This window comes from Drosophila suzukii, chromosome 2L, assembly GCF_043229965.1.
Source record: "Drosophila suzukii chromosome 2L, CBGP_Dsuzu_IsoJpt1.0, whole genome shotgun sequence".
Taxonomy (NCBI): Eukaryota; Metazoa; Arthropoda; class Insecta; order Diptera; family Drosophilidae; genus Drosophila; species Drosophila suzukii.
This window is the reverse complement of record NC_092080.1, coordinates 16,627,989-16,653,720: the sequence shown is the minus strand read 5'-3', so window position 1 is coordinate 16,653,720 and position 25,732 is coordinate 16,627,989. Positions and strand designations below refer to the sequence as shown.

The following is a 25,732-nucleotide window of genomic DNA, read 5'->3' as shown; positions in this document are numbered from 1 at the left end:
TTTGAATCTTTTTCTTTTAACTGTATCATTTTGTACCGGTGTGCGTGCCTGAGTGTGATTGTATGTGTCCATTTTTTTTATTTTTGTTAGTGTTGTCGTCGCAGAGGTCACATCAAGGTCAGCGAGTGGGCGGCGAGATGAAGGCGTGGCGCGGGGAAGAATTAGCTGATCAACGGATCGATCAGCTGTTGTGGAGTTTGAAGTACATATACACGGAGAGAAATGCTTTTGACTTTGAATTTTGAGTTTCGGTCAGCATTTCCAGTAAAGTCGGCTGCAGCAATCAAAACAACACCATCCAGGATTTGCTGTGGGTGCAAAATATAAAAAAAAAAAAAACAACAGCCATTTGACATAATGTTTAAACAAATGGCCAGCAAATCAACCTGATGTAATTTAATAAGATGAACACTTTTATTTTCTGGTGGTTTATATACCTGGGTATGATTTCTGTTTTTATGATGAAACATATTTGCAAAGAATTAATTAATTGCATAGAATTAACATGTTTGAAGTGGAAGTTAAAGTAAAATTAATAAACTAATTCAAGCGATTAGAAATTTATTAGAAGACAAAACACATACACTGACTGTTAATTGTAAAACAATTTCATTTACTAACCCTTTATTTTAAAGTTGAATACAACATGAATTGTTTTTTTTATTAACCTAAACGTAAAAACCTATTCAAAATGAACTACATACAATATATGTGCATCGTAAACGTAATAAACAAACAAAAAATATATATGAATAAACCTACTATATACAACTATATATACTATATACATATTAATTATAACATATAACGATTTAAAGGTAAAATAAATTTAAATATTGTATTAAACAAAGTGTTGCACTTTCAAGCTAAAGCAGAGACGAAAATAAGAGAATTTAAAATTAAGTGTAAATGTTTGGCAGCACACACACAACACACACACCACACATGAATACACTTTAGAAAAAAACGTTGCAGCAAAAGTCCAATTGCAACAGAGGTGAACGAACTCGACATGTCCAGACATCCGGCGAAATCACATTGGAGCACCAGAGAAGCAGAAAAATAACCAAAATCAGATTATTTCCTTATGTTTTTCGTTCCCATTTGATGTCATTTTGTGTATATGGCTTTTGTTCCTTCATTATTGTTGGGGTTTCTTATTGGCCAATTAATGACGGAATGACAAAATCGTGATTGATTGATTGTTATCGAGAATTGTGTATCGGTATGATTTGTTTTCGAAAGCTTATCGATCGTTTCCGTTGCCTTTTTATTGTTGCATTTGTTTTTATCAGATTGGTTTCGGCTTTTCGACGTTTCGAGTGAGCAGACATCATAGGTACCACGAATGAATCAATAATGTAAGGGGTTTATTATTTAACATACTGATAAGCTAACATACGAATGATGCGCCAAAATGCAAACCAAAATCACTGAAGAGAATGCGTTTTTGTATACATTGTATAGCTCTACATACGTATATGCATAAAATATATAGCTCTAGGAGAAGAGAGAAATGAACTAGATACTTATCAATACTTTCGATCTATAATTCTTACGATTAAGTTTTCTCGAACTTGTTTACGAATCGGAAATGTCGACTGGTACCCATAGCTAAGATAAGAGAACATCTATTGAACAAACACACCAAAACTCGGTACACTCAGATCCTTTTCTAACTACGCTAAACGGCTAGAATTTTAAATGTGTTTTGTCCCATATACCCCCGAGACCTCCCTGGCTTTTCCAATCCCTCGAAATGAGAGTTGTTTTTATGTAATGAAGTACTCTTAGCGATTAAAGACTAGAATGATTTGAAATAAGATGAGATTTAACAGATATCTAAGCTAAATTCCTAAGACAAAACGATTCCACCTAAGACACCTTTTTGTAACGACTAAATTTATATAGGACAAGACAAGGATTTAAAAGAACAACCAAATAAATAAAAGATAATGAAATCAATAAGATTAAAGATCAACAGGCATGTATACATATGTATGTGGGTGGCATGTTTTGTATCTGTATTTCAATTTGATTATTTTTTATGGTTTCCGTTCTTATAAACATACATAAATATTAGTAACAGTTTCCCGATCATTGTGTAGGATGAAATACGTACTCGGTTAAGAGAAGTCGAAGTTAAATGATAATTGTTAATGCCTGCAAGTTAAGAGACAAATTATGTATTACTTAGTTGAACGACAGCACACTGATCCCCTTTAAAGCCCGACTTTCGTTCGTTCTTAAGCAAAAATTCGAAACGAGGTATGTATGTATATGGTAATTTTAAAATGTAACAAACGCAGAGAATAGTGAACAAAAACTAATTTGTATGTAGTTAATAATGATAATAATAAAATACAAAATAGACAAAAATACGGAAAAACACAGAAAAAAAGAGGAAAACTAAGCAAAATAACCAAAATAAAGCAAAACGCAAAAAAACAAAATTGAGACTGTAAACGAAAGGCAACATAATGGAGCAGTTTAAGGCGAGACGATGTTGAACAGAAAAAAGGCTAAAACACGAAACTATACAACTCGTAACTCGAATAAATCACTGATGAATAGGCTACCAACATAAGTTCGTATAAGGTTTTTGTTCACACGAAAAATTTTACTCAAATTGCATTTTATTTTCGGTTTTGTCTTAGCCAATTCTGTACATTATGGATAGTAGATTTCTTTTTCCCCAGTTTTGTTTTTAATGAAACTCAAGTAAACTACTTAATATAAATTACCGAGTCAACAAATTAGACCGCAGGCTGCATGGTACATAAGAAAAAAACGAAACCGAATCTAGATGATGAAGATTTAAGCGTTTGTTAGCCAAAAAGATAACTTTCGATGAATTTGAATTTTTTACCAACAGAAACTAAGGAAACTGGAATCTTAAACTGATACTGATACAGTTAGTTGTACGCACGTGCGACTGACCCAGAGACACATAGAAACCTCCTAAAAAAAACTGCATATACATATATAGGACTTACTTGTAAACCAGATTGTAACGATTTTAGGCATATAAGTGTTGCGACTTGGGTCTGTAAAAGGGGAAACGGAAACGGAAACTTGAAGGGAAACTGGAGAGGAAGCTTCGTGTTCTGTCACTTTCCAAGCTTTCATTTTGAAATAATTTCATAGACTTTTCTAAACGTACTTTTAGATCGAGATGGTGAGGGAATAAATAGGAGTTTAACATTAGCATTTGATGGCAGCTGGGGGCGAATGTGGTACAGTGCTTAAGAATTAAAACATTGACGTCAGGATTTAACTTAACTTAACTTACATACATAGATACAAGGACATCAACAAAGGAAAATATTGAGAGTAACAAGGAGAACTTGAAAATGAAATACATATAGCGTTGCAAGATTTTAGTTTACGGTAAACTTAAAGAAATTTTTTACAATGTATTTATACAGACCTAAATTTAAATTTTAAATTAATTCTTTAATGTAATACGAACACAGTGCCTAAGTAATATCAAAACAAAAATCGAAAAAATAAAAAGGAAATAAGGATTTAAACATACAAAACGAGAATAAGAGCCGCAAGTAAGGACATTGTTACTAATAATGCTAAAAACCTAATCGAACAACTTTTAAAACAACCGAAAAGCATTCGAGCGACAAAAATTCAAGCCAATAAACGAACATTTGCATACAAAAATTTATAGTTATACATGTGTGCAAAAAAAAAAGAAACAGGAAACACATACATACATACACACTAACTATGAGAAGAAGAACAAGAGCAGGAAACGGAAGCTGAAAACTGATCAGAAGTTAATCTCCCAAAAAAGAAATTCGCATAAATGTATAAATGTAACACAAACGAACATGAAACGCAAAAGCGCTAAGTAATAATTACTACACAAATAAATAATGCAACGTACCCCCTACATACGTCTCGTATCTCGCACTGGATTTACGTACAACCCACATATATCCTCCCATTTCCCCCCCTATAACCTTAAAGGGCTATTCAATCAATAGATTTCGTTTATTTGAACATGCCACGTACTCAAAATGACATCAAATTGAAACTTGTAACAACTCTTTGTTTGCATATTGGATTGGTCTGTTAGAAAAACCCTAAACAAATGTTTGAAACCAAATTGTTTTACGTTAAATTCATTTGAGAAAACAAATACAAAAGGATTAAGCAACAATAAGTAAATTACAACAAATTAATTATACATTTTGAAATTATATTTAACGAACAAAATTAATGTAGTGTGTAAAAAAAAACAAAGAAAACATGAAAGTAAAAGCAAGTTTTAAGCAAAACAAAATACTTTGAATATATACATAAATTGCAAGTAAATAGAATAAATGTCACTCACTCTTTTTATTTAAGTCTTGTACTGATCGAACATTCCTGGGATTTAAAAGTCGATTCGGAATCGGAATGGCAGCTAAATTTGAATTTTTAGTTCGGAAATAAATAGTATATTTCCGGGAAAAGAAATATTTCAATGTTGGAAATCGTGATTCTTTTCCTTCTCAGTTCCGTGACATTTTTCTTTGCCCATTTGGAGAGGCCAACCACATTTTGGGGAAATTTCTATACAACATGTCCAATTCTAATGGGTCTACTATCCGCTGGATTGGTTTACATAAACGTTGGTTCTTCTGCTTGCAATAAGTATACAAAATATTTACATTTCATTCTTTATAGAAATAGATAAAGGCTGCTCCTCTTGAGTAATAAGAAACCACACGTTCCGCTGAATTATTTGAAAAAGATGACTTTATTTCGGCTGAGTGTTCAAATAAAAATGTAGTAAACTATTTAAAAACAACAAATAATTATGATGGCTTGGCATGATTCAAAATTGCAATTCAGGCGCCAATGAGAGCGAGGGTTATTCGAACGTCTACAGCTACGATTAGAATGAGTCCTATGAGATTGAAACCTATTAACCGATTGGTGACTACTTGGCTACGCGTCGTCTTGTGGTTGGTGTGGTGGGTGCTCCGCCGCTTGGCGGTTTTGGGATCTGAAATGGATCAGAAAGGTATTAAAATCACATAAAGTTCCAGTTTAAGTTGGTTATTCTTACAGAACGAATGGGTCGGGGTGTTAGGGAATTGGCAGGCGGTGGCTCGCGAGGCTGAGGTCCATCGGGATGACCTACTACGGTGACGGCCACGGGTCTGTGGTCAGTTCCAGCCCGTTCCATGCTCTCGCTGCGGGAGTTGGAGCCGGATCGCTTGAACATCCCAGAGAGCCGGCCGCGAAGATCCTTCTTGCTCGATCTCAAGTCGCTGGCCACGCTGATATCTGAGTCAGATCCTTGAATCTATTAAAATACAAATATTAAAATTTAAAATATAGAGTTTTCTTTGGTTTGGCAAAGTCTCACTGATATTTCACTCTCGGAATTGCGACTACTTTTGGTCAGGCTACGCAGCTTGCCCATTATGCCCTTCTTCTTCTTGCGAGGTCCTCGGGGTATATCGCTCTGGGTGGACCCACCTGATAGACGCGAGTCCAGACGAGAGTCCAAGCTGGAGTCCCTCACAAGGCCACCCAGTTCGGAGTCTATGGATTGCATTGAGGACACACTGCCATCGTCCTGGCGCCAAATGTTCTAGAAGGAAAACCAAGGTTGATATATTATTAGGTAATGTATAGCCGAACTCTAGTTGAAACGCCTATACATATGCAATATGATTGTTTTTAAACTGAATAGTATTTTGGACCATATAAATCAACGAAGTGTTCTTAAAAAAACAGATTTACTTTAGTCTCTTAGAACATTTTTATAGGAATCTATACGGGTTAACCACCATTCGAGTAAATTCAAAAAAAAATGTATGTCCCAATTATAAAGTTCTTAAACGCCTTAAAATATGCAATATGATTCATTTTAAGCTGCTGAGTTTTTTAACCATATACACCATTGGAGTGTTCCCAAAAAATATATTTACTTCTGACTCTTATTATAACACGAAGTCACCTTTAAAGTATAATTTTTAAAAATAATTTTCAGAAGGACCTCCAAAAATAATTTTAGAATTTAAAAATTTGGAACGTAGCACTGTGGGCCAGAAAGTTCATTTTTTGGCCAAAAATCTGTAATTTCTTTCCTGGGATAGTTAGAAGGATGCAGTTTTTTGCATTTATCTCTTAAAAGATTGAACTTTTCAACGAACTAAAAGTAAAATTTATTGGAATTTTATATGGTATAGATAATCCAAACCAAAATCGGAAAATTTTACATACTTTTCGGTTTTTTATTTTTAAAAAAATAACTAGAAGACGCACTCAATCCATTTTCATACACGATTAAGTATGAGAGAAAACAAATTACAAAAAATTAACACCACTATAAAATATGATGTCGTTTGAGATTTATGAACCGTTAAAAATTGCTACTTTCGGAGGCTCCCACTTGAACGTTTATTTAATAATCGACCTAACAAAATTTTCTATTTTTTTCTTCTTGCTATCTGTTTAGATTCTTATAATCAAATTATTAGAAAAAAATTGTTTGAAAAATATTGTTTTTTAATTCGTTTAATGTTAATTTGACATTTTCTGAAGTCATCACAAAAGTATGCTATTTATTTATTTATTTATTTATTTGAGATCATAGTAAAGGTTAAAAAACTAATACTAACATAGGGGGTAGTGCTAGCTACGAGGCCTTCGACTACGTATTTATGTAAGCTACATTTATATTTTTATAATATATTTTAGTTCTTCTCCGAAGAAAGTACAAGAAATGCAGCATACCTTTGGGCATACATAAGTCCTCAAAATGGTTCGACTTCAAATTAAGCCATCAACTAAAACTAAAATTACTGAAAACTAAGGCAAAGCCGCATCGAGTCGGCGATGAGCGATTTCAGTAAATTAATTAAAGAATTTATTTTTGATGTAATGACTTCATTCGGGGATGGCACTCAAAAGCACTCGAAAAGCAAAGTACTCATTTGCTAAAAACAGCAGTAAAAATCAACGAAAAAGTTTCTTTTAGGAAACAAGTAAGTCAGAAGAGCTATTTATAATTTTTTACTTGTTGAAAATAATGACTTCTAAAAGTTCTGTGAAGAAGTCGAACAGCTACATCAGCATCTTTGACTTCTAGATTTTTTTTCATTTCCATCAATATTTGATGAATTTTTAACTTTAAAAATACGGTAAAAAAAAACTACTTGCCCGAATTCTTTGAAACTTTGGCATAAATTAGTTTAATGTATAACAAAAAGGACTCCATACTCGGTCTTGTCATTTTCTTAAAAAAAAACAACGTATTTTTGGCCAAAAATCGGATCGGCTGGCCCAGTGTGCGTAGTATCAAGTGCCCATCTTCAAACATAAAATATTGATTTCCCATATGACATCTCTTTGCCAAGCTCACCTGATCTCTTTGTATGGAGTGATCCAGCGAGAGGCTCTTCCGAATTAGACTTCCATTGTTGGACGAATTCCGGGACAATCGACCTCCGCCCCGCTGAGAACCCGCCGCACTTGCCACCGAACTGGTGCTGCCGTGCGGATCGTTCTCCTGCGAGGCAGCCCGGCGCAGATTGCTCCTCTTCATCCGGCTGCGCTCCTGCTCATCCTCGTTCACCCGCTGGAACTTGCGCAGCTCCTCCGAGGCTTCCGCCAGTCTGGCCAGGACACTGGTGATCTGGGAACTGCTCAGCGTGGGCGATGGCGAGCGACTGCGACGCACATTCGGTTGCTCCGGTCGCAAGTTCTTGTCATATCCGGAGCTGCTGCTGGATCGGGCTGATCCCCCGCTGCCAACCATTTTCAGGTCGGGAGCAATCTTCACCAGCTCGTCAACGGTCTGCAGAAGGGCACCCACCTTGCGATCTCCGCCATCCGCCTCCATGCGTCGTTTGATCAGCTCCTTTTCATAGCGTTCACGCTGGAATTAAAAGAAATGTTAAATATAAGAAGACTTAATTTCAATGTTAAAATAAATTATTTATAAATTAATGTTTTCTCGAACATACATTAATATTATTAATAGTTTAGATGATGTTTACTAAAATAGTATTAAATCGAATTCTTTAAAATAAGAATAGCTTAAGCATTTTTTGAGAACTCATTTGTATACCCGATTATCTCAGATTACTAAGTTCCGTATGAGTAAACAATGTATGTATACCATATATACATGTAATATTCGTTCAAAAGTGTTTAAAAGATAAGAAAGCATCTCTTTTAACTAAATAAATACATATATCCTTAAATCGTGTGTTTTAGTAAAAGTAATATATTCATAGAAAACTTTAGCTTTTTATGGATTTTAGTATGTTTAAAGTTGAAAGTCGACTATAGTCTGTTCCTTGTTTTGATTTCGTTAGATATCATGTAGGCATTTAAATAACAATTATAACATGCCCCAGTGGCCTAATGGACAAGGCATCGGCCTCCTAAGCCGGGGATTGTGGGTTCGAGTCCCATCTGGGGTAAAGTGGTGTATATTTTTTTTATCTCAGAAATGTTTTTTGTTATTATATATTTTAGAGTAAATGTATATTTTATATTAGTCAAGAAGTAGTAGGTTAATTTAACTCTGAAGTCCTGTGATACAGGTAAGGACTTTAAACATATACTCATTTTTAAACTTCTTATATATCAAAATAATCCTCCCCAACACTCACCTCGCGTCTTAACTTCTCGTTGGAGGTGCGCAGTTTGGCATGAACATCTCGAAGCTCCAGAAGATCGCACTGCAGCTCGGCGATCTTCTTGCGGCCCTCCTCCATTTCCTCTTCGGTGGCCCGCTTGATCTGGTCCAGCTTCCGCTTGGATTCCAGCCGCTCCTTGTCGCGCTCCCGTTCCACTTCGAAGAGGGTCTGGCGCAGATCTCGGGCCAGAGTGGAGGTCTCCTGAAGCAGTCGCTGTTGATCCTCACGCTCCTTTTGCCAGGAGAGCTCCAGCTTGGTCTTCATGCCCGGCAATTTGGTGCTGCCTGATCCGATGACACGTTCCTCTTCGAACTCGTTCAGCTTCGATTGCATCTCGGATATCTTGATCTCGTTGGCACTGCGCTCGGAGACAAGTTCCGTTTTTATCTTGCTGGATTCCAGGCGTGACTCGACCAACTGATCCTCTAGATTTCCAATCTGGAATTTAAAAAATTTAAATATAATTTCATATCCTTTTAAAAGTTAAATCATTTGATGTGGGTAAATAAAGCTATGAAAACGAATCTGAAGAATTCGCGGCTAGGGAGTCCGGCACTTTACGCACTTAAAGATATGTTTTTAAATTCCTGAAGAATTCGCGGCCTACCTGCTGTTCCAGATAGGCAATCTTGCTCTTGTCATCATCATCGCTGCTGTGCATGGAGCCGCGACTCTGTCTTCCTGTATTGTTGGCCTTGAGGTCGCCAATCTTTTTTTGGGCCACTTCCAGCATCTGCTTAAAGGCATCGCGATCCTTTTTGAAGCGTTCACATTGGCGCTGTTATAAAGGAATATATTAAAAATATATTAAAGAAATGCGTATTCTTTCAGTATATCCTTTTTCTTACCTGCATGGAGTTCAGTTCTCCGCTAAGGTTCTTCACTTGTTGCTCATAGCGAAGTCTAACCGTGGCCACTTCGGATTTCATCTGCAGTTCAGTGCTCTGTAATCTACATGGCGAAGGAAATAAATGTTTATAGAGATTATAAATAAAATATAATCAATTTAATGATTGAAACTGTACACGCAATAATAATATGTATATTTTTCTTGAACGAAAAAGTGTAGTGTCATTAAAAATTGGTGCTGAAACTTACAGGTTAAAGTAATTCTTCCACTATTCAATAAAGTCTTGTAATAAATAAAAATACATAAAAATATAGATCGTTTTTTATCGAAAACAAATTAATAATAAAAATATCTGAACGATTAGATTTTTGTATATTCTCTGATATATTAATGTTCTCTTTAAATTTTCATATCAAAACTTTTTGTATTGGTTCAGAAATGAGTGAAAGTAAAATAAGCTAAAATGCTTAATTTATTTTTTGATTGATTGATTGTAAGTTAATTCCGAGTTATATAACTTGGTGCTTACTGTTCCTTGAGCTCCCTGATCTCTGCCTCGCGCCTGGCTCCGTGTCCGTTTAGCGAGGACTGGGCCTGCTCGATCCGGTTGTAGTCGCTGAGCTTGCCGTTGAGATCGTCGTTATCCTTTCGCAGCTGGAAGACCAGGTCGATGTTCATCTCGTTCTCCCGACGCAGTCGTTCGTACTCGTGCTCCTTCTCGGCCAGCTTGTTCTTGAGGACAGTGCGCTCGTACTCGCCCCCATTGCCATTTACGGCCTTGAGGGCCTTGGCCTGCAGATCGGCGATCTTCTTCTGGGCCTCACTCAATTTCCTGGCCATGTCGGTGCGCTCGATGCGGATGGTGTCCATTTCGGAGATCTTCTGCTTTTGGGCATTCAGTTCGGCCTGGAGAGTCTGTTTCTCGGTGGTGAGTTGGGCCCGCATCAGTATGGTTTCTTCGGAGAGCTTCTCCCAGTGGTTGTTGAGGTCCTCGTAGCGCTTCTGCTCAGAGCTCAACGAGGCCTGAACCTCCTCCACCTGCTTTTTGAGGTCCTGCACCTGCTTGCTGTCCGATTTGCTGGCCTTTGCCTTCAGGTCCTTGATCTCCTTTTCCAAACTTGACTTGCTCTTCTCGGCTGACTTCTTGGCACTCAGTAGATCGGCATCCAGCTGGGTGATCTTGGCCTCCAGCTTCTCCTTTTCCTTGGACTGCTTCTCAATGTCCTTCTCCAGGCTGGAGAGCTTCTCCTTCTCCTTCTTGCTTTGCGCTTCCCAGCTGGTTTTGCTCGTCTCACCCAGCTTCAGTTGAGCCTCTTGCTTCTTGACCTTCTCCTCCAAGTCCTTCAGCTTGGAGTTTAGCTTCTTGGTGTCCTCATCACTGCGTTTTAGCTTCTGTTCGAGATCGCTGACCTTGCTGCTTGATCCGTTCAGGAGCTTCAATCGCTGGACATCACCTTCGGCCAGGGAGAGTTTCTGCTTGCATTTCCTCAGGTCCTCCTCGAGGGTTCCCTTGGCCGCTTGCAGGGCCTTGAGCTGATCGGTATCACAGGAACTGAGCATGACCCGCATTTCGCTGATCTCGTCCTCGAGCTCCTCCACCCACTTCTTGAGGTGACTCTTGGGCGTCAAGTCGTTGACCCTTTTGGCGGTGCGTGCTGGCAACTTGGCCTCCGCCTCCAGCTGCATCCGCTTGAGACGGGCTGTCAGCTCATCCCTTTCCCTCTGGGCTACTGCCAGGGATTCCTTCATCTTCTGATCCACCTCTCCGCTCTTCTCACTCGCCTTTCGCAACGCCAGTAGGCGCTTGTTCTCCTTGGCCAACTTATCGTTCTCGGTTTCCAAAGTATTCAGCTTGCTGAGCTGATCCTTGAGCGAGTCCACAGCTTGCTCCTTCTCGGAGAGCGTCCGGCGTAGTTGGACCAACTCCTCGTTGAGGGTCTTCAGCTTCTTTTCAGCCGCACTGGATGATGTTCCGAAGCTTAGGAGCGAGGATTTGCTGCCATTGGAGGAGCTATCCTGCCTTAGTTTGGCTTGGAGTTCCCTCACATACTTCTTGGACTCGGCATTCTCCTTCTCCAGATCCTCCACCTTGAGCCGCAGGATCGAAGCCTCCTGTTCGTTTAGCTCCAAGAGAATTCTCAGCTCGGCGGGATCATCCTCGTCGGAGATTCCCTCATCGCGATCTGCATGAACCTCGGGTGCCAGGCGATGAGGATGTGGAGTGGGGCTCAACTTCCGACCTAGAGGAAGGACAGAAAATAAGTTAACCAATTTGCAAACATTTTGGCTAAATGTTAATTGGTTAGTTACTAGCAGTTACAACTTAACCAGGGGTTGTTTTATTTAGTTACTGTTAATTAAATGAGCAGCCGCAAAAAATGGCAAATAACTGATTCGTTTTATTCATTAATAAGCGCATGAAAACTCAAGTTAGTTTGTTAAGAAAACATCCTCAGAAATAAGTTATGAAGATATTAAAAATATATAGTTAAGTCACGTTAGTTTTAGAGTTTATGTGACCTTTGACTAAGTGAGTGATGGTTAAATTCCACGGTTGTCACTTAATATAACTCATCTGATTTTCATACAATACAGAGAAGTGACAACCATGTTTGTAAAATTTAGATGAATTAAACTTGATTATGTTAAGGTTAAGTACTTAGTAAAATTAAGGCTCTACTTGGTTGTATCATTTGGTTTTGGTTCGTACTTCGTGAGCGCGTTGCCATTTTTTTCAACTGCATCATCAAAGACTCATTTTCATCCTCGAAACGAGTCACCTTTTTCCTCATATGTTCAGCCTGAAACACAAAAACTTGATTTATTGCAACTGAATAAGGATGAGCAAGTCAGTTAGATAGATTGAATAAACCCATTCAGAGATCGTATTCGAGGATAAAAATAGTTTTGGAGAGCTCTAAAGAACGAAAAGAACATTAACTGGTTCTACAAATGGTAGCTACACAATAAAAGGCATTGGATTGGATCGTATCGAAGGACTGATCCTCCTGGCTGAGGTTCTTGGTACCTGCTCCGCTCAGAAGGACATGTGAAATGGCGCTGGGGAAGAGCAGGGACCCAGATTGGCCCACTCTCGAGGACGATGATGGTGGAAAGAGTCCCATAAATGGAGACTGCATTATTTCCCTTTCGGTCGAAGCGTTTCTATTGATCGTTTCAAGATCTGTTTGGGTGACAGCCTCTCTGGAGGTCACCAAGTTCTCCACACTGGTAGATATATCGCTTTGGTTTGGGCTCACTGTTTGTGTGCCCCGGGGGAAAGCCAAGGTTTCTGGTGGCATCTCAGAGGAAGTTTGAGTACCACAACTGAATCTAACCCGCTTTCGCTCACGATCCCTAAGTCGCTGAAGCTTCGCGTGGAATGGTCAAATGATTAATCGAGTGGTGTTTTTGTGTGTTATGTGAGCATTACCTCCTCTTCGGCGAACTTAAGTTGGTCCTTCAAGTCGGTTTCACGCTCAATGGAGTCCTGTAGTTCGCGCTGAAGGTGCTGTGGATCTTCCTGAGAGCCGCCGCGCGTAAGGGACTCTCGGGTGATTTTGGCATCCGCCGATGTAGACTTGCCTAGGACACCCAGCATCGGTGCCTTCTTCTTGCCAGGATTACGTAGCTCCTCGGCCTCTGCCTAGTTTTTGAGGATTTTATGTGATTATTTTTTAAACACAGAAAATGTGACCACTGTTTGGACTTCAAAATCGAAAAGTACCCAAGAAACCAGTAAAGCTACCTTTGGGGTTCTTCTGAGTTAAATAACGTTTGTATAATATAGTCCCTCAATTAATAAGGAAAAAATCTCTTAAATCAATTTACGTTTCTGGTATATGTCTACAACATTATTATAGGTCGGGACATACGAGAAGTACAACATTTTTACTGCTCAATACCAAAATGAGGGCTCCAAATATGTATAAAACATTATTGTATTTCGCTTTAACTTTTAAAAATACAATATGGGCTTTTTCCGACTTCAAGGTTAAGACCTAAGATTAGCCAATTTATACTTGAAGTCTTAACATTACAACATTTTCAAATCCAAACCCTAAAATATTGAACAGTGTTTTTAACGAACGCTTTAACTTGACCTACCTGCAACTTCCTGGTGAGCTCATTTGAGAATCGCAGCTCCTCCTCCAGTTTCTTTACCTTGTTGCACAGCTCTGCGTTAAAGGAGCTCTGCCGTTCCTGCTCCAAAGTCTCGATCTTGCGATCGCTCTTCTTCAACTTGAAGCTTAGGATGCGACAGTTCTTGGTGGCCTTCTCGAGATCCTTCTGCAGACTGGTCTTGGCCTTGACCTCGTCGTCGCGGAACGTGTCCTGCACCTCGTCCATCTCGGCCTGCAGATTGAGAATCTCCTTCTTGGCGCTCTGGTTCTCCTCCATCAGCTCCTCGCAGATCTGCTCGGCGGCCTGCAGCTTGCGACGTAGCTCGGATTCGCTGCCCTTGTTCTCCAGCTCCTTCATCCGCAGGTTGAGCCTTCGCTTGTCCTCGGTCACGCGGTCCAGCTGCTCCTTCATCTCGTTCAGCTTCTGCTGAAGATTCAGTGCCTCCGAGGCGGCAGTGCGATTGGAGGAGGTGTCCATGGATGCCAGTCGACGCAGAAGAATATCACTCTTTTCCCGCTCCGCCTTCTCGGCACGTGACTTCATCGTCTCCAGATCCTGTCGCAGTGTCTTCATCTGCTCCTGCAAGGCTAGGGAATCCGCACTCTTGGAGGAAGTGCTATTACTGTTGGATTGGGATGACGAAGCAGCGGGAACGGTTTGTCTTTTGATTTCTTTGCTAGCTGTTACTGCATCCGCCTCCTTGCGACGAACCGAACTGGAGCTCGCCGAAGAACTGGACGAGGAGGAGGTGGCCTTTATCTCGCTGCTCACGGAATTGGAAGTGGAGGTTTTCAGGGAGGTGGTGCCACTGCTGCTGGACGAAGTCGTGGTGGTGGCCACCGCCACTTTCTTGGGCGGCAGGGCGGCTCGCTTCAGCTCGGCTTGGGGCAATTGGTTTAAGGAAGTTCCCGACTTGCTGCGCTCTGGACGATCAGGAACCACTGGAGGTGCTGGGGCAGCTGTGGACTCGCTTTCTCTAAGAGATGGGTGAAAAATATAATGAGTATGTACTGGATTAGGTTTCCTTAATACTCACTCTTCCCTTCGCGGAACTGAGCGCTCCCGACTGTTCTCACGGGAGTTCAGACTGCGCTGTTTCTTGAGAAGATTCATTTTGCGAACACGCTCCGCTAAACTGTCTGTCGATAGGATGACTAACTCATCTGGAATACTTGAAGTTTTACTGGGTGAGGAGGTGACACGAGATGGCGTTGTTAGAGCATGTTCCACCTATAAAGGATATTGGAGAGAAACGGAAGAATATTATATATCTTGGTTAAGATAACAGCTTAAAATTTAAAATTCTTCATGGAATTTTAGAAACTGATTTAACAGAGCTTATGCGAACTAAAACATATTTAAAAAGTTTGACCACGTTCTTCCCTTGAAAGCATTTTGTCGTCTGATCGGTATGATTTTTAATTTGATCAGAATATAATAAAACTTCAAGTGATGGATTCAAAATAGTCTATGACCCACTTAGTAAATTTGTAATATTTTACCGGATTGTACAATGCCAGCTTTGAACAAAAATGGTTTAATACTAGCTTATATGACAGTGGTCATCAGCAGTAAAAGTATGAGTATCCCATGGGCTCTCATTTTCTTTGTCGCAGCTCTGCCGACACACATAACCGATGTGTTTATACTCTACTTCTGCTGGTGATCACTGCTTTTTAAGAGAAAATTGAACAGCTACAAGCCGCAGTTTAGATTGTAGCTCCACTTAAAAGTATCCATATCTTACCTCCTTGATGTCCAAGGCGGTAGTGTGGCGTCGTGGCGGCACCGGCAGCTTCACCGTGACAGCCACATTGTGATCCTCGGCGACGGTTGCTCGACTGGTGGACGCGGGAGCCTGCGGGCGACGGCCGACATCGTCCGGCTCGTCGATATCCGGCGTGGAGGCCCACGACTGCGGACGCTTCCTCAGCTCTACATTGAAGTGGACAACTGGGTTCAGTAAGGGCGTCAGGTGTCGTGCATGCAGGTGCAAGTTGCGTTTTGCAGGTTGCAAGTTGCAATTAGCGTTTGATTGTGCTCGCAGGTGGCGAGAGTGAGACAAACGGATGCCACAGAACGAGCGATAAAGTCAGAGCGGGAGCACAGTACAGTTCACGCGTTGCATGGTAGTAGTATAGTTAGCATTAACGGTTCATTGAATGCAGAGATTAGTGTTGAGAAAACAAGAGATAGACAAAGACAGACAGAGATGGCACAGTTGGTGTTGATTTTTTGTGCAAGCGCAGAGTGAGAGTGAGAGAGATAAGTAGACAAACACATTGATTAAGATTCGTAACATACTTTTAGCAACTTAAAATCTACGTAAATGATGGTGGAACGATTTCTCAATCTTGAAAACATTTAAATTTGACCAATTCGTATAGGTTTAGAAAAATATTCCAATTTAACATTCCATTGCATTGGGGTTAAACTAAAACATAAATATTTTTAACACCAGTTTTCTTTTTTTCCTTATAGCAAAATGGAAATGGATATTGGGAAATCGTTACAAAAATTGGTAATACATATGTATATTAATGATAACCACTGAGTTTATTGATTAAATAAACCGAAAAAAAATTGGTACTGTTACACAAAAAATATGTCTACGTTAAAAAATTAGACCATCAACTTAACATACATAACTATTACAAAGATTAAGCCTCTAATAAATGCAGATCAATGGGAGTAACGGTTGATTTTTTTATGAGAACACTCAAGTCATACAGAAGAGTTGAAAAAGCTTCTAGCTTTCTTTAACATAAAACAAAGAATTCAATAACTCTGGCAAGTAATGATCTACATTTTAAATGGTGTTCTACTTTTTTCTTAATGGTTATGAGCCCTTATAATACCTATATCATTGCCGTTGGTTGAGTTTGCACTGGTTAGGTTCTGAGTTGAAGTCCACGTCCTTGAAGTGGGTCTGTAGAAAAAGTATAACTTTTGTTCTGGTTGGTTACTTAAACTACTTGGAGGACTCACCGCGAATTCTGGGCATCGGAGAGATTGGGCGAGGAGGCGGCCACCTCCTCGCCGGCTCTTCGGGCTCCATGCTCTTTGTAATCTCGGAAGCAGCGCTTACATCGCGTGGGATACCGAGTCTGGGGGTGAAAGCCGAGGGGGCAGAGCTGATCGCCTTTCAGCGATGGGTACAGATGATGCATCTGTTCTCGAACAACTTATCGGCTTTTTTTTTCCTGTAACCGGAAATTGAAAAATAATATATTATGACTCATCACTAAAGTAAAAAGCTTGTTCTAAACATACATATGTATATATTGTAGTGCTTTTGTGAAACCAACCCTAACAAATACATTTTTTTAAAAGACTCTCCAAAAGCCCCGATCCCCAAATATTATTTAATTTTTAGGTCCCTTTTTTGGGTTCTGATTTTTTAGTGCCAGCCATTTAAAGTGTTAAGTTTTTTTTTTCTTCATTTGCTAAATGATAAGACTTATCATAAAAGATAGGAAACGATAGTGGAAGATCTAGTTGAAATCATAATTTTATGTAAAGTGCCTTTCTTTTAATAACAAATAAGGCTTTTAAACTAAGATAATGTACATAAATTAAAAATTAAAATGAGTTGATTGTATTGAATGTTAGATCTCAATGGTAAACAGACGCTTCTTTAACAATATTTTAGTATTTGTACTCTTATTAAGTACATTTGTAGGTCTAAATTTTGTAAAAAGTTTTAGAAAACAAGAACGGTTTCTTTTCTAGATTTACGTTGGCATCTTTCTATGTATTGTTCGCACGATCAACATTCCCAATTTACTGTGCAAAACAGTGGAATTTTTGGCCACGATCCAAGTTAACAAAAGAATTTTGTACACGTACATCAAATAGTAGAACATTTATTTGTTATCATTCACTTGGCCATTGAATCTAAATCGCATTGCTGGCTGGTTTGACAGATGGTGTTAACGTATCTTGTATTTTTTATATATACATGTAAAAGCAGATGTAGATCAATGCCATTGATTTGGTCATTAACTATTGGCAATAAAGAACTTACATATTCTCTTCAAGCACTTGTCTTAATAAGCTTTTAATAACGTTTTAAAGTTATTACAATCCCTTTAATATTACATTGATTGAAACTAATGAAAATTGTTTATCGTATGTACTACATACACATTATATTTTTTCTGGTTGTTCAATTTTTCGGAGATCTAAAATTATTTACTTTTTAGAGTAATTCATGTTGCAAACGATACATTGATTTATAAAAGTTTTAAAACCTTTGTCCCTTTTTTCGTCTGCATGAAAACCAAAATCGGTCCCCAGGGTTTCGAATTCTTTGGGTAATAAAATCTGGATAATCGCAAATTTTAAGTCTAATCACATACTAAATAAAACATTTTCAACAGCATGACCTTTTTGCTTCGTTACTACTTATTTGGATACCATAATCAATATAAAGACTTTTTTAAACTTTCTCCAACAAACTTTAAAAAAAAACTTCCATTTCTAAAGGGGTAGTTACTCGGATCTGATATCTTTCTACCGCGTCCCAGTTTTATGAATGTTTGGATCACAAACAAGGCACAAGTATTTACTTAGCTCCGAGATAAAGCCATACGGATACCTCGATCTTTCTTATTCAAAAAAATATAAAATTGGTTATATCTGGGAGACATCTTTAATGATTTAAATTGAATTTTACTTATTTTTATTAGGGCCTGGTCTGTTCTAAGGTGTCTAAAAAAACATAAGAAATATAAATCTTCCCTTATAACTAAAGTTTGTACGAAAATTGTTTTAACACGATTCTGTCAAATTTTTCTCTCAATCTATTACTTTTCTAACCTCTTAAAAATTTTTCTGTTTTGAGGTTAACTTATCAAAAAATTATTTGTCCATATTTGTAATTTCAAGCAATGCACTATTTACCAACAGTAAACAACCGGATAGAGAAATGGTAAATATAAACAATAACAAATATGTATCCGTCTATTGTATATTTTTAGAGCGATCGATTGATGAAGAGAACCAAACAAACTGGCACAGGTGGATGTTGCGCAGGCGAATTCGTTCCGCTTGCGCATGTTTTTTGGGAAAAATTAAAACTCGGACGTAAGAGCGAGCTGAAGAGAAAGTCAAGGAGCTTTCACCACTCCTTTCTCTTCGCTCTCTCTCTGGCTTTTGATCGCTGCAAATCCCTAGTGCGTTTATAAATAATTATCACCGTTTTAACCTATTTTCATCCGAAGCGTTCTGTTTTTCGACGGCGGTACTTGCAAAATGTGTGACTTAATTTAGAACGCAGTCGACTCACACGAAATACTTCCGCATTTAGAATAATTTGCGGCTGGACGACGGGGAATGGGGCCAGCCTCTTGGATGTGGATGCGGATTTGGATGGTGTGGATCTTTCAGCTGGGTTGCGTAACCGCCGGGATTCTGTGCGTATTGCTTTGTTTTATTCAACGGCATTTACCTGCCGATTACACCATAGATATTGGTTTCATAGGATCGAAACTCCAATTTAAATTACAAATCCGAATCCCAATCCTTTCGTTCACTTTCGATCACACAAAGAACTATAGCCTCGCTCGCGATTTGTTTGATTTAATTTTGGAATATTCACTTTATACAAAACATTTACGGCCACAGAAATTAGCTGTGTTTTATAAATAGCATAGTTTTCTTCTTGCTGAATGGCAGCGCACCACCACCCATAAATCTTCTCAAGCGATTTCAAATGCAAGACTTTTTGGAAATATCGTTAGATATTACAACATATTTGTTTATATCATCTTCAAGACGATCCGTGCATTGCAACGTTTCCAAAATCGATTTTTCACTTGAATCACTTGCACGCACACAGACCCGCACATATATATATATATTTATATAGCTTTAATATAACCGTCGATCGCCCGAGCACTCGAAATACTTATATAGATAGCTGCCATGCGAACCGGGCGCTGTTCCTTGGCACTGTTTTGGGTTGCGGACGCGTTGGAAATCGACGAGAAACTAAATTTAAATTATTTCTGAAAGCTTAAACTACCAGTCGTTCGAGGTAAAGTATTTTCCTGAAGAGAAACGATTTCGATTTCGGCAAAGAGAATCAGTGGGATTTGTTCGAAAGTGTTCGAAAACCATTTTAAAATCTTCACGCTCATACCGGCTTTCAAATATTCAAGTTAATGAACCCTTAAAGGATATTCTTTAATGCATTATTTACCAAAATTACAACTATATTCGACTTTAAAAATCATTGTTCAATTTCTTCTTTTACTAATACAGGTTATACAGAAAATAAAAAAATGTAATTAAAATTACTAGAATTCAGTTAACGTATTATACTTCTGTAATAAATATTTCTATACATTTAATACTTGATTGTCTGAAGAAAATGTAAGAAATTATGATGACTATTCAGGGCTCATGGAAAATGGTCATTTTTAATGATTAGTGTAGTCATACTTAAGTGGAAGTTTATCGAGTTCTGATTGGCTTTTCTCGTAGAGCTCTGAGTCATACCCAATGAATTATTTAACCTCTTCCCTTTCTTATTCATATTGAATTGATTGGCTTATAAATGCTGATACTGCTTTAATAAACATAATCTTTGTGTACAAATGAGAGTGTATTCTAGCCTATTTTGCGTATTAATTTAGAAAACGTGTAACTTAGGTGACTGTAATCTGAGTTACACTAAATTACATAATGTATGCAGTTACATTGTACATTCTTTTGACATAATACAAATTCTCAAAATATTGGTTAATCCTCGATTCGTTATGGAATTTATTTAGAAATCATAAAATCGACATAGTACATTGTACATTACATTTGTGTGAGTGATTGGGTTTACCTTGTTTTTAATGATGAACTTCATTGTTTACAATGCGTATGGACATTATGCTGCAATGCGTATTATATATAAATTACTTAGAGATTATCAATCGCTAAGACCTAATGCAGGTTATGTGTGCCCTCTTCGTGTGCAGGCTGTTTTGTGAGTGGGTGAGTAAATATGATGGAACAGCGCGCCGATCGAAATGAAGACAAAATGAATCAACAACGTAGAGCACCAGCGCCTATCATGTTGCGGGCGCTACAGCCGCCTGATCCTCGCCAGATTCGATTAGCGTCGTCGCTGGCGGTGGCGCACTGGTTGGGTTGACAGCAGGTCCGTTGTTGTTCTCATTGGCCACAGGCTCCTCAGCCGGCGCCGGCGGCGCCGCCGTCGTCTCAGGCGTCACAATGGGAGCTTGAGTGTCATTTTGACTCTGAACTGGGGCAGTGGTGAATGAGTTATTGGTGGCGGCGGCGGGGACAGCCTTTACCGGCTGCTCCGGGCTGCTGTACATTTGGATAACAGAGTTGTTGTTCATGTTCTCCACCGAGGCGCCTGATATGGACAGGTCGTCGGCGGAGTCGTCCGCAATGCTGTCCGTCTGCACGGCCTTCTCCTCCAGCAGGTGATCGCTCTCCCGAATTGGTCGCTGGGCGGAGCCGTATTGCTTGGAGATTTGGAGCAGCTCACGCAGCGTTTCGTTCTCCAGGCGCAGCTGGGATATGGTCTGCAGCTCCCGCTGCACCATGCCGTCGTCCACACTGGCCGCCCGCTGCATCACGGCGGCCATTTCGTTGATCTTCTCGCGCTGCTCCCGTATCACCTGCCACATACGCTCATTGTACAGCTCCTTAAAGTTGAACTTACTGTCCAGAACCTTGGAGACGGTGTGCTCGCGGTACTTCTGCATCATCAGCTCCATCACCCGCTCGTAGTCCTCGATGCAGATCTTTAGCTCACGGTTCTCCTTGAGGATCTCTGAGCTATTGATGTTCTGTTGCTGGATGCGATTGACCATGTCCGCGTTGGTTTTGTTGTTCGAGATGCGGTTGAGGGATTCGATGTCGTCCTGGTACTGCCGCAGACTCTCCACCAGCCGATTGTTGGTCTCCGCCTCCTCGAGGAGCGCCGAGCCCAGGGCGTCCAGGTCCTTGACCCGGTTGGCCATGCGCTGCGCGTCCATTATCATCTGGCCGACGGATAGGTTCGACATCCTGCCTCGTCTGGTTACGATTTTAGGATTTCTTTTGTTTTTGTGGCCAGGCCCTCTGCTTCTGGCACTGGAAAAACAATGAGAATGCTTACAGTTGTGTTTTTTTTGGGTCCTACGTTTGTCAGTAGGAGTTGACTTACGTTCTGTGCGGGATTGGAGTAGCTTCTTCTCTAGCGTAGCCGCTTCATTTGATTTTTATGCCGAAATATGTAAAAACGATACTAATAGAAATTTTGACGACGACCCAATTATTAGCTGACAGCTTATTAAATCCCAAACGCCTTTTGAGTGCTACGAAATCCCTAACGCCTCACCATTAGACGCGTAAAAAATACTGCTGTTTACGCGATATACCGTAAATATACCATACACATAAATTTAAAATTAAATGATGTCCATGAAGTGTTTGTTATTTAATCTAAGTTAAACGATTTTGACAGCTACTAACATAAATTTAATTTTAAATAAATAACTATTTATTACCATATAATTTGTATTATTATTGTATTCTTTCTCGAATTTTAATGATCCTTTTCAATACCCGAATTTTGAAAATTCTTTATAAACCATTTAGAATTATAACATTAATCAAATCCAATTACTGGTTCCATAATCCATAAATTGATTTCAATATTAATTTAATATTGTTTAAAATTCGGTTTATGTTAAAGATGAAGCTAACAAGCTTTATTGTCATTTTTGTAAAAGTCGTTATGAAGCTATCAGTACAGATTTTGATCTTATCGCGAAACATGGAAGACTTAACCATAGAATGGACATAATGCTATGTTCTTAAACGATCATGCATGCATAAATCTAGTAATGTCTATTTAAGTACCTTAATTCTAGGTGGTATTCGTATAAGTACAAACAGCAAAGGTTTTGTCATTCAAAGTGGTAGATAAAACAGAGGTAGAGGAATAGCATAATACATCGGGCGTAGGGATGTACAGACTAAAAGATCACGAGATTGCGATTACACGCCCACGCTGTTGAGGCTGCCGGAAGAAAGGTTCTCGGAGCGACTGGACAGCCGAGGTCGCTTGATGAGTACGCGTCCTGGCTTTCCGGGATTGTCGACAAGACCCGCCTCTGCGGATTGATTCAGATTGTTATTGTTGCCGTTGTTGGAGCCATTACTGCCGCCAGCACGTTCCAGCGTGCGTTGTGAGCGACGCAGCGAGGAGGAGGACATCCTCCGCAGGCCGGGATCGTAATCGTAGTTGGATGGTCGCTGATAGTAGGGCGTATCCTGGTCCGTGTCGTTCTTCTCCTCCATCGCCTGCTGCTGTTGTTGGGCCAGCGGATTGAGGGTGATGTGAATGTGACGGGTTCGTTGGCGCTGCTTGGTGGGAGAGCAGTTTCCAAGTGGCACGAAATCATCCCGCAGCTCCGCCATTCGTGGTTTGTTTGGATTGTTTCCTCTGTCTCGGGAATTCCTCCGCCGGCACACGCACAAACAAGTGCTGATCAAAAGCAGCATAAGAACTGCTCCGCCGCCAATTGTGCCCGTCAGCATGGGACTCATGCTAAACGTTTCGTTGTGACTGGGAGTGGTAGAATCGCCCATCTGCTGGGTAGGCTCCTCCGTGGTGCTGGTTTTGGGACGCTGGGTTCGTCCCTGTTTGAGGGCACTAAATTCGGAAGCGGAGACAGAGCTAAAGGACTGCAGCTTGAACTCGTAGATGGTGGCCGTTTCCAGGGGAGCGATTTTAAAACTCCTCGCCTGAGCACCCTCAATGGTAGCCTTGAAATATTCGCCAGCTGATGACGAGGGGCGATAGTATGCATAGTAGCCTGTAATCAGTCGTTCATCCGCATCGCTGGCCAAGCTCCAGTGCAGCACCACCGCCGTTTCCGAATATTCCTCGATCTCCAGCAGTTCCGGCACTGGCATCGGATCAAGAGCTGCGCCTGGCTGGAGGTAAAACTTGGCCGAGGTATTGCTCTCCTTATTGTCGTTGTTTGAATAAATGGCCAAGATGCGGAAGCGGTATGTATGCTCAGGCTTTAAATCTGTCACCGAGGCCGTGAAGCTCTTGCCCAGCTCGGAGTTCCATTTTGGCTTCCCGTAAGGTATGTTATCGTTGGTGGTCTGCCAGCTTTTGCGCTTGCCAACCATGCGGTACTGCACCTTGAAAATCACAATGGGCAATCCATCGTTGCGGGGCACCATCCAGCGGAGCATTACAGATTCGTCGGTGAGTCGGGTCACGTTTGGCGGAGAAGGTGGGAACATCTGCTTCAGTTTGGTTCCCTGGTTCGGCTTTGGACGGTGGGTTCCTCCCGATTCACGGGGTTCCTGTATCTGTTTGGCATTCACCTCTAGTAGGGTACCGGCACTGTCTTCGCCCAGAGTATTCCGGGCAAAGCACTGGACGTAGCCGGCATGACGCTTCAAGACACTGTGCAATACAAGGGAATTGGTGCTCAGCTCAGCCTCCGTATCATCAAGACTGCTATGTCCGTTCAGCAGCCAATAGATCTGTGGCGAAGGCACTCCCGTGGCCTCGCAATCCAGCTGCAAGTGCTCGCCCTCGTTGGTTATATTTGTCCATGGTGATCGAACAATCTGCGGCGGTTGCTCTACGCGCACATGTATATAGTGCTCCAGCGCATGACGAACACCATTGTCCTGGAAACAGATATAAGTGCCTGCATCCTGGACTCCAATGTTGGCTATCTCCAGAGCATGACCAGAAACTTTTGAACGCTTATTCTTAACTGCTCCAGCGACATCGGGACTGCTCCAGACAACAGTGGGTGGCGGTGATCCTACTCCAGGACATAGCAGCAGCACCGAGCTACCTTCCCGGCTGGTTATTACTTGAGAGCTCGGCTGTCCCTTGAGCAAGTGTGGGGATTTGCTCTGCGACCTCTGGATTGGTGTAACCTGCAGTTGCAGCGAGCCGACCAGCTGAATTATTTCGCCAGAGGCAGGATTGGTGGCCTGACAGGAGTAGTTGCCTGAGGATTCAGAGGATACGTTGCTTAGAAACAGATTTCCATTCGTGCCGGCAAACTCTGGTTTGATTTCCACTCCGTTTCGGTAGTAGGACCAACTGGCAGACGGATTGGATTGCACCTGTTGTCCGCAAGACCAGAGGACAGAGTTTCCAGCAGTCACACGCCATTGAAGGGGCGATTCCGATTCCTGGCTACCCATCAGGCTAATGCTGGCCAGCTCCAGGCGGGCTGTGGTGGAGGTGACCACCAGTGGACCGAACCAGCCAATGCATCGGTACTCTCCCAAAGTGTCCGGCCGAACGAGAATCGTTAGCCGCGATATGGCCGCCTCCTGGGTGACATTCGCCTTGGCCGTGCCTGTCCGAAAGTACTTGAATCCGGCGCCTGGTGATTTGCTAGCACGATGAGTCCATTCGAAACGCTCTGGCTGCAAACTGGTCTCGCACTCCAGCACCACCTCGTCTCCCAGGGGCGCCACCAAAGATTCGGGTGCGCGAAGAATTCGCACGCCAGGCGAGGGATGGGCGGTGTGAGCGGGATGTGCAGGATGGGCGGGGGTCTTCTCCAAAACCGGAATTGCTTCGAGCCGCGACGTCAGCAGCGAGAGGAGCAGCAGCGAGGATGTGAGCGGCGTCATTGGTGGGGGGCTGCTGCAAATGGCGGGGGTAAACCCGAAAATGTCAGTTAATTCCAGATCACAAAACATTAGTCAATCTTTCAGCTCACCTTGCTTCTGGGTTTTTCGACTGGTTCTAGGTGGAGAAACGCGTTTGCGTTTGCGCAGTTATAAATTTTCACTCTCGGCTATCGCGCATCACTTATGGCTTATATATGTATGTATGCAGGTGTGTGTGCGCTGAGTCGTGGGCCTAAATTATTAATGCACATTACACGTTAACGATGTAGCTCCATAAAATCATTGTATCTTTAATTCGGGCTTCGATTTCGATCGGCCCTCGAAGCCACCGGACAAGCACATGCACTCAACAAGTCAAATAAACAATGGCATTTATTATTCCGTGGGGATGCTGGAACTGGAACTGGAGATGGAATGGGAACCGCGACGCTGGTTCAGTTGCACTGATTCGTTC

General features: G+C 40.9%; 4 protein-coding genes and 1 non-coding gene across 9 annotated transcripts; 2 read left to right on the top strand and 3 right to left on the bottom strand.

Moving 5' to 3' along the window:
• The first annotated feature begins 209 nt into the window (after window positions 1-209).
• Window positions 210-5,007, top strand: LOC108011736 (uncharacterized). Its single transcript, XM_017076964.4, has 2 exons — window positions 210-4,630; window positions 4,687-5,007. Exons 1-2 carry the CDS (start codon window positions 4,484-4,486, stop codon window positions 4,690-4,692), a joined length of 153 nt encoding a protein of 50 aa, XP_016932453.3. The 5' UTR covers window positions 210-4,483; the 3' UTR covers window positions 4,693-5,007.
• Window positions 4,737-19,065, bottom strand: LOC108011654 (myosin heavy chain, cardiac muscle isoform). 4 transcript variants are annotated; one of them, XM_017076853.4, is made up of 16 exons: window positions 18,929-19,065; window positions 16,627-16,841; window positions 16,497-16,567; window positions 15,386-15,591; window positions 14,675-14,868; window positions 13,621-14,614; window positions 12,947-13,159; window positions 12,542-12,884; window positions 10,043-11,753; window positions 9,512-9,614; window positions 9,271-9,441; window positions 8,637-9,101; window positions 7,379-7,894; window positions 5,375-5,602; window positions 5,072-5,311; window positions 4,737-5,008 (listed from the first exon to the last, which is right to left on the bottom strand). In XM_017076853.4, the coding sequence occupies exons 2-16, from the start codon at window positions 16,806-16,808 to the stop codon at window positions 4,943-4,945; spliced, it is 5,703 nt and encodes a 1,900-aa protein (XP_016932342.3). In that variant the 5' UTR covers window positions 16,809-16,841; window positions 18,929-19,065; the 3' UTR covers window positions 4,737-4,942. The 4 variants fall into 4 exon arrangements, with proteins under 4 accessions (XP_016932342.3, XP_016932359.3, XP_016932351.3 ...); XM_017076870.4 differs by lacking the exon at window positions 12,542-12,884 and adding an exon at window positions 12,224-12,314; XM_017076862.4 differs by having other exon boundaries at window positions 15,386-15,573.
• Window positions 8,372-8,444, top strand: TRNAR-CCU (transfer RNA arginine (anticodon CCU)). The gene has a single exon. It is a non-coding gene; the product is annotated as a tRNA-Arg (tRNA).
• On the bottom strand, window positions 18,928-21,972 carry Fgop2 (Fibroblast growth factor receptor 1 oncogene partner 2). The gene is made up of 2 exons (XM_017076941.4): window positions 21,815-21,972; window positions 18,928-21,741 (listed from the first exon to the last, which is right to left on the bottom strand). Exon 2 carries the CDS (start codon window positions 21,672-21,674, stop codon window positions 20,706-20,708), a length of 969 nt encoding a protein of 322 aa, XP_016932430.3. The 5' UTR covers window positions 21,675-21,741; window positions 21,815-21,972; the 3' UTR covers window positions 18,928-20,705.
• Window positions 21,973-22,333: 361 nt separating this feature from the next.
• ihog (interference hedgehog) lies at window positions 22,334-25,693 on the bottom strand. 2 transcript variants are annotated; one of them, XM_017076889.4, is made up of 2 exons: window positions 25,368-25,693; window positions 22,334-25,291 (listed from the first exon to the last, which is right to left on the bottom strand). In XM_017076889.4, exon 2 carries the CDS (start codon window positions 25,276-25,278, stop codon window positions 22,651-22,653), a length of 2,628 nt encoding a protein of 875 aa, XP_016932378.3. In that variant the 5' UTR covers window positions 25,279-25,291; window positions 25,368-25,693; the 3' UTR covers window positions 22,334-22,650. The 2 variants fall into 2 exon arrangements, with proteins under 2 accessions (XP_016932378.3, XP_016932387.3); XM_017076898.4 differs by having other exon boundaries at window positions 22,334-25,288.
• Between the last annotated feature and the right edge of the window lie 39 nt (window positions 25,694-25,732).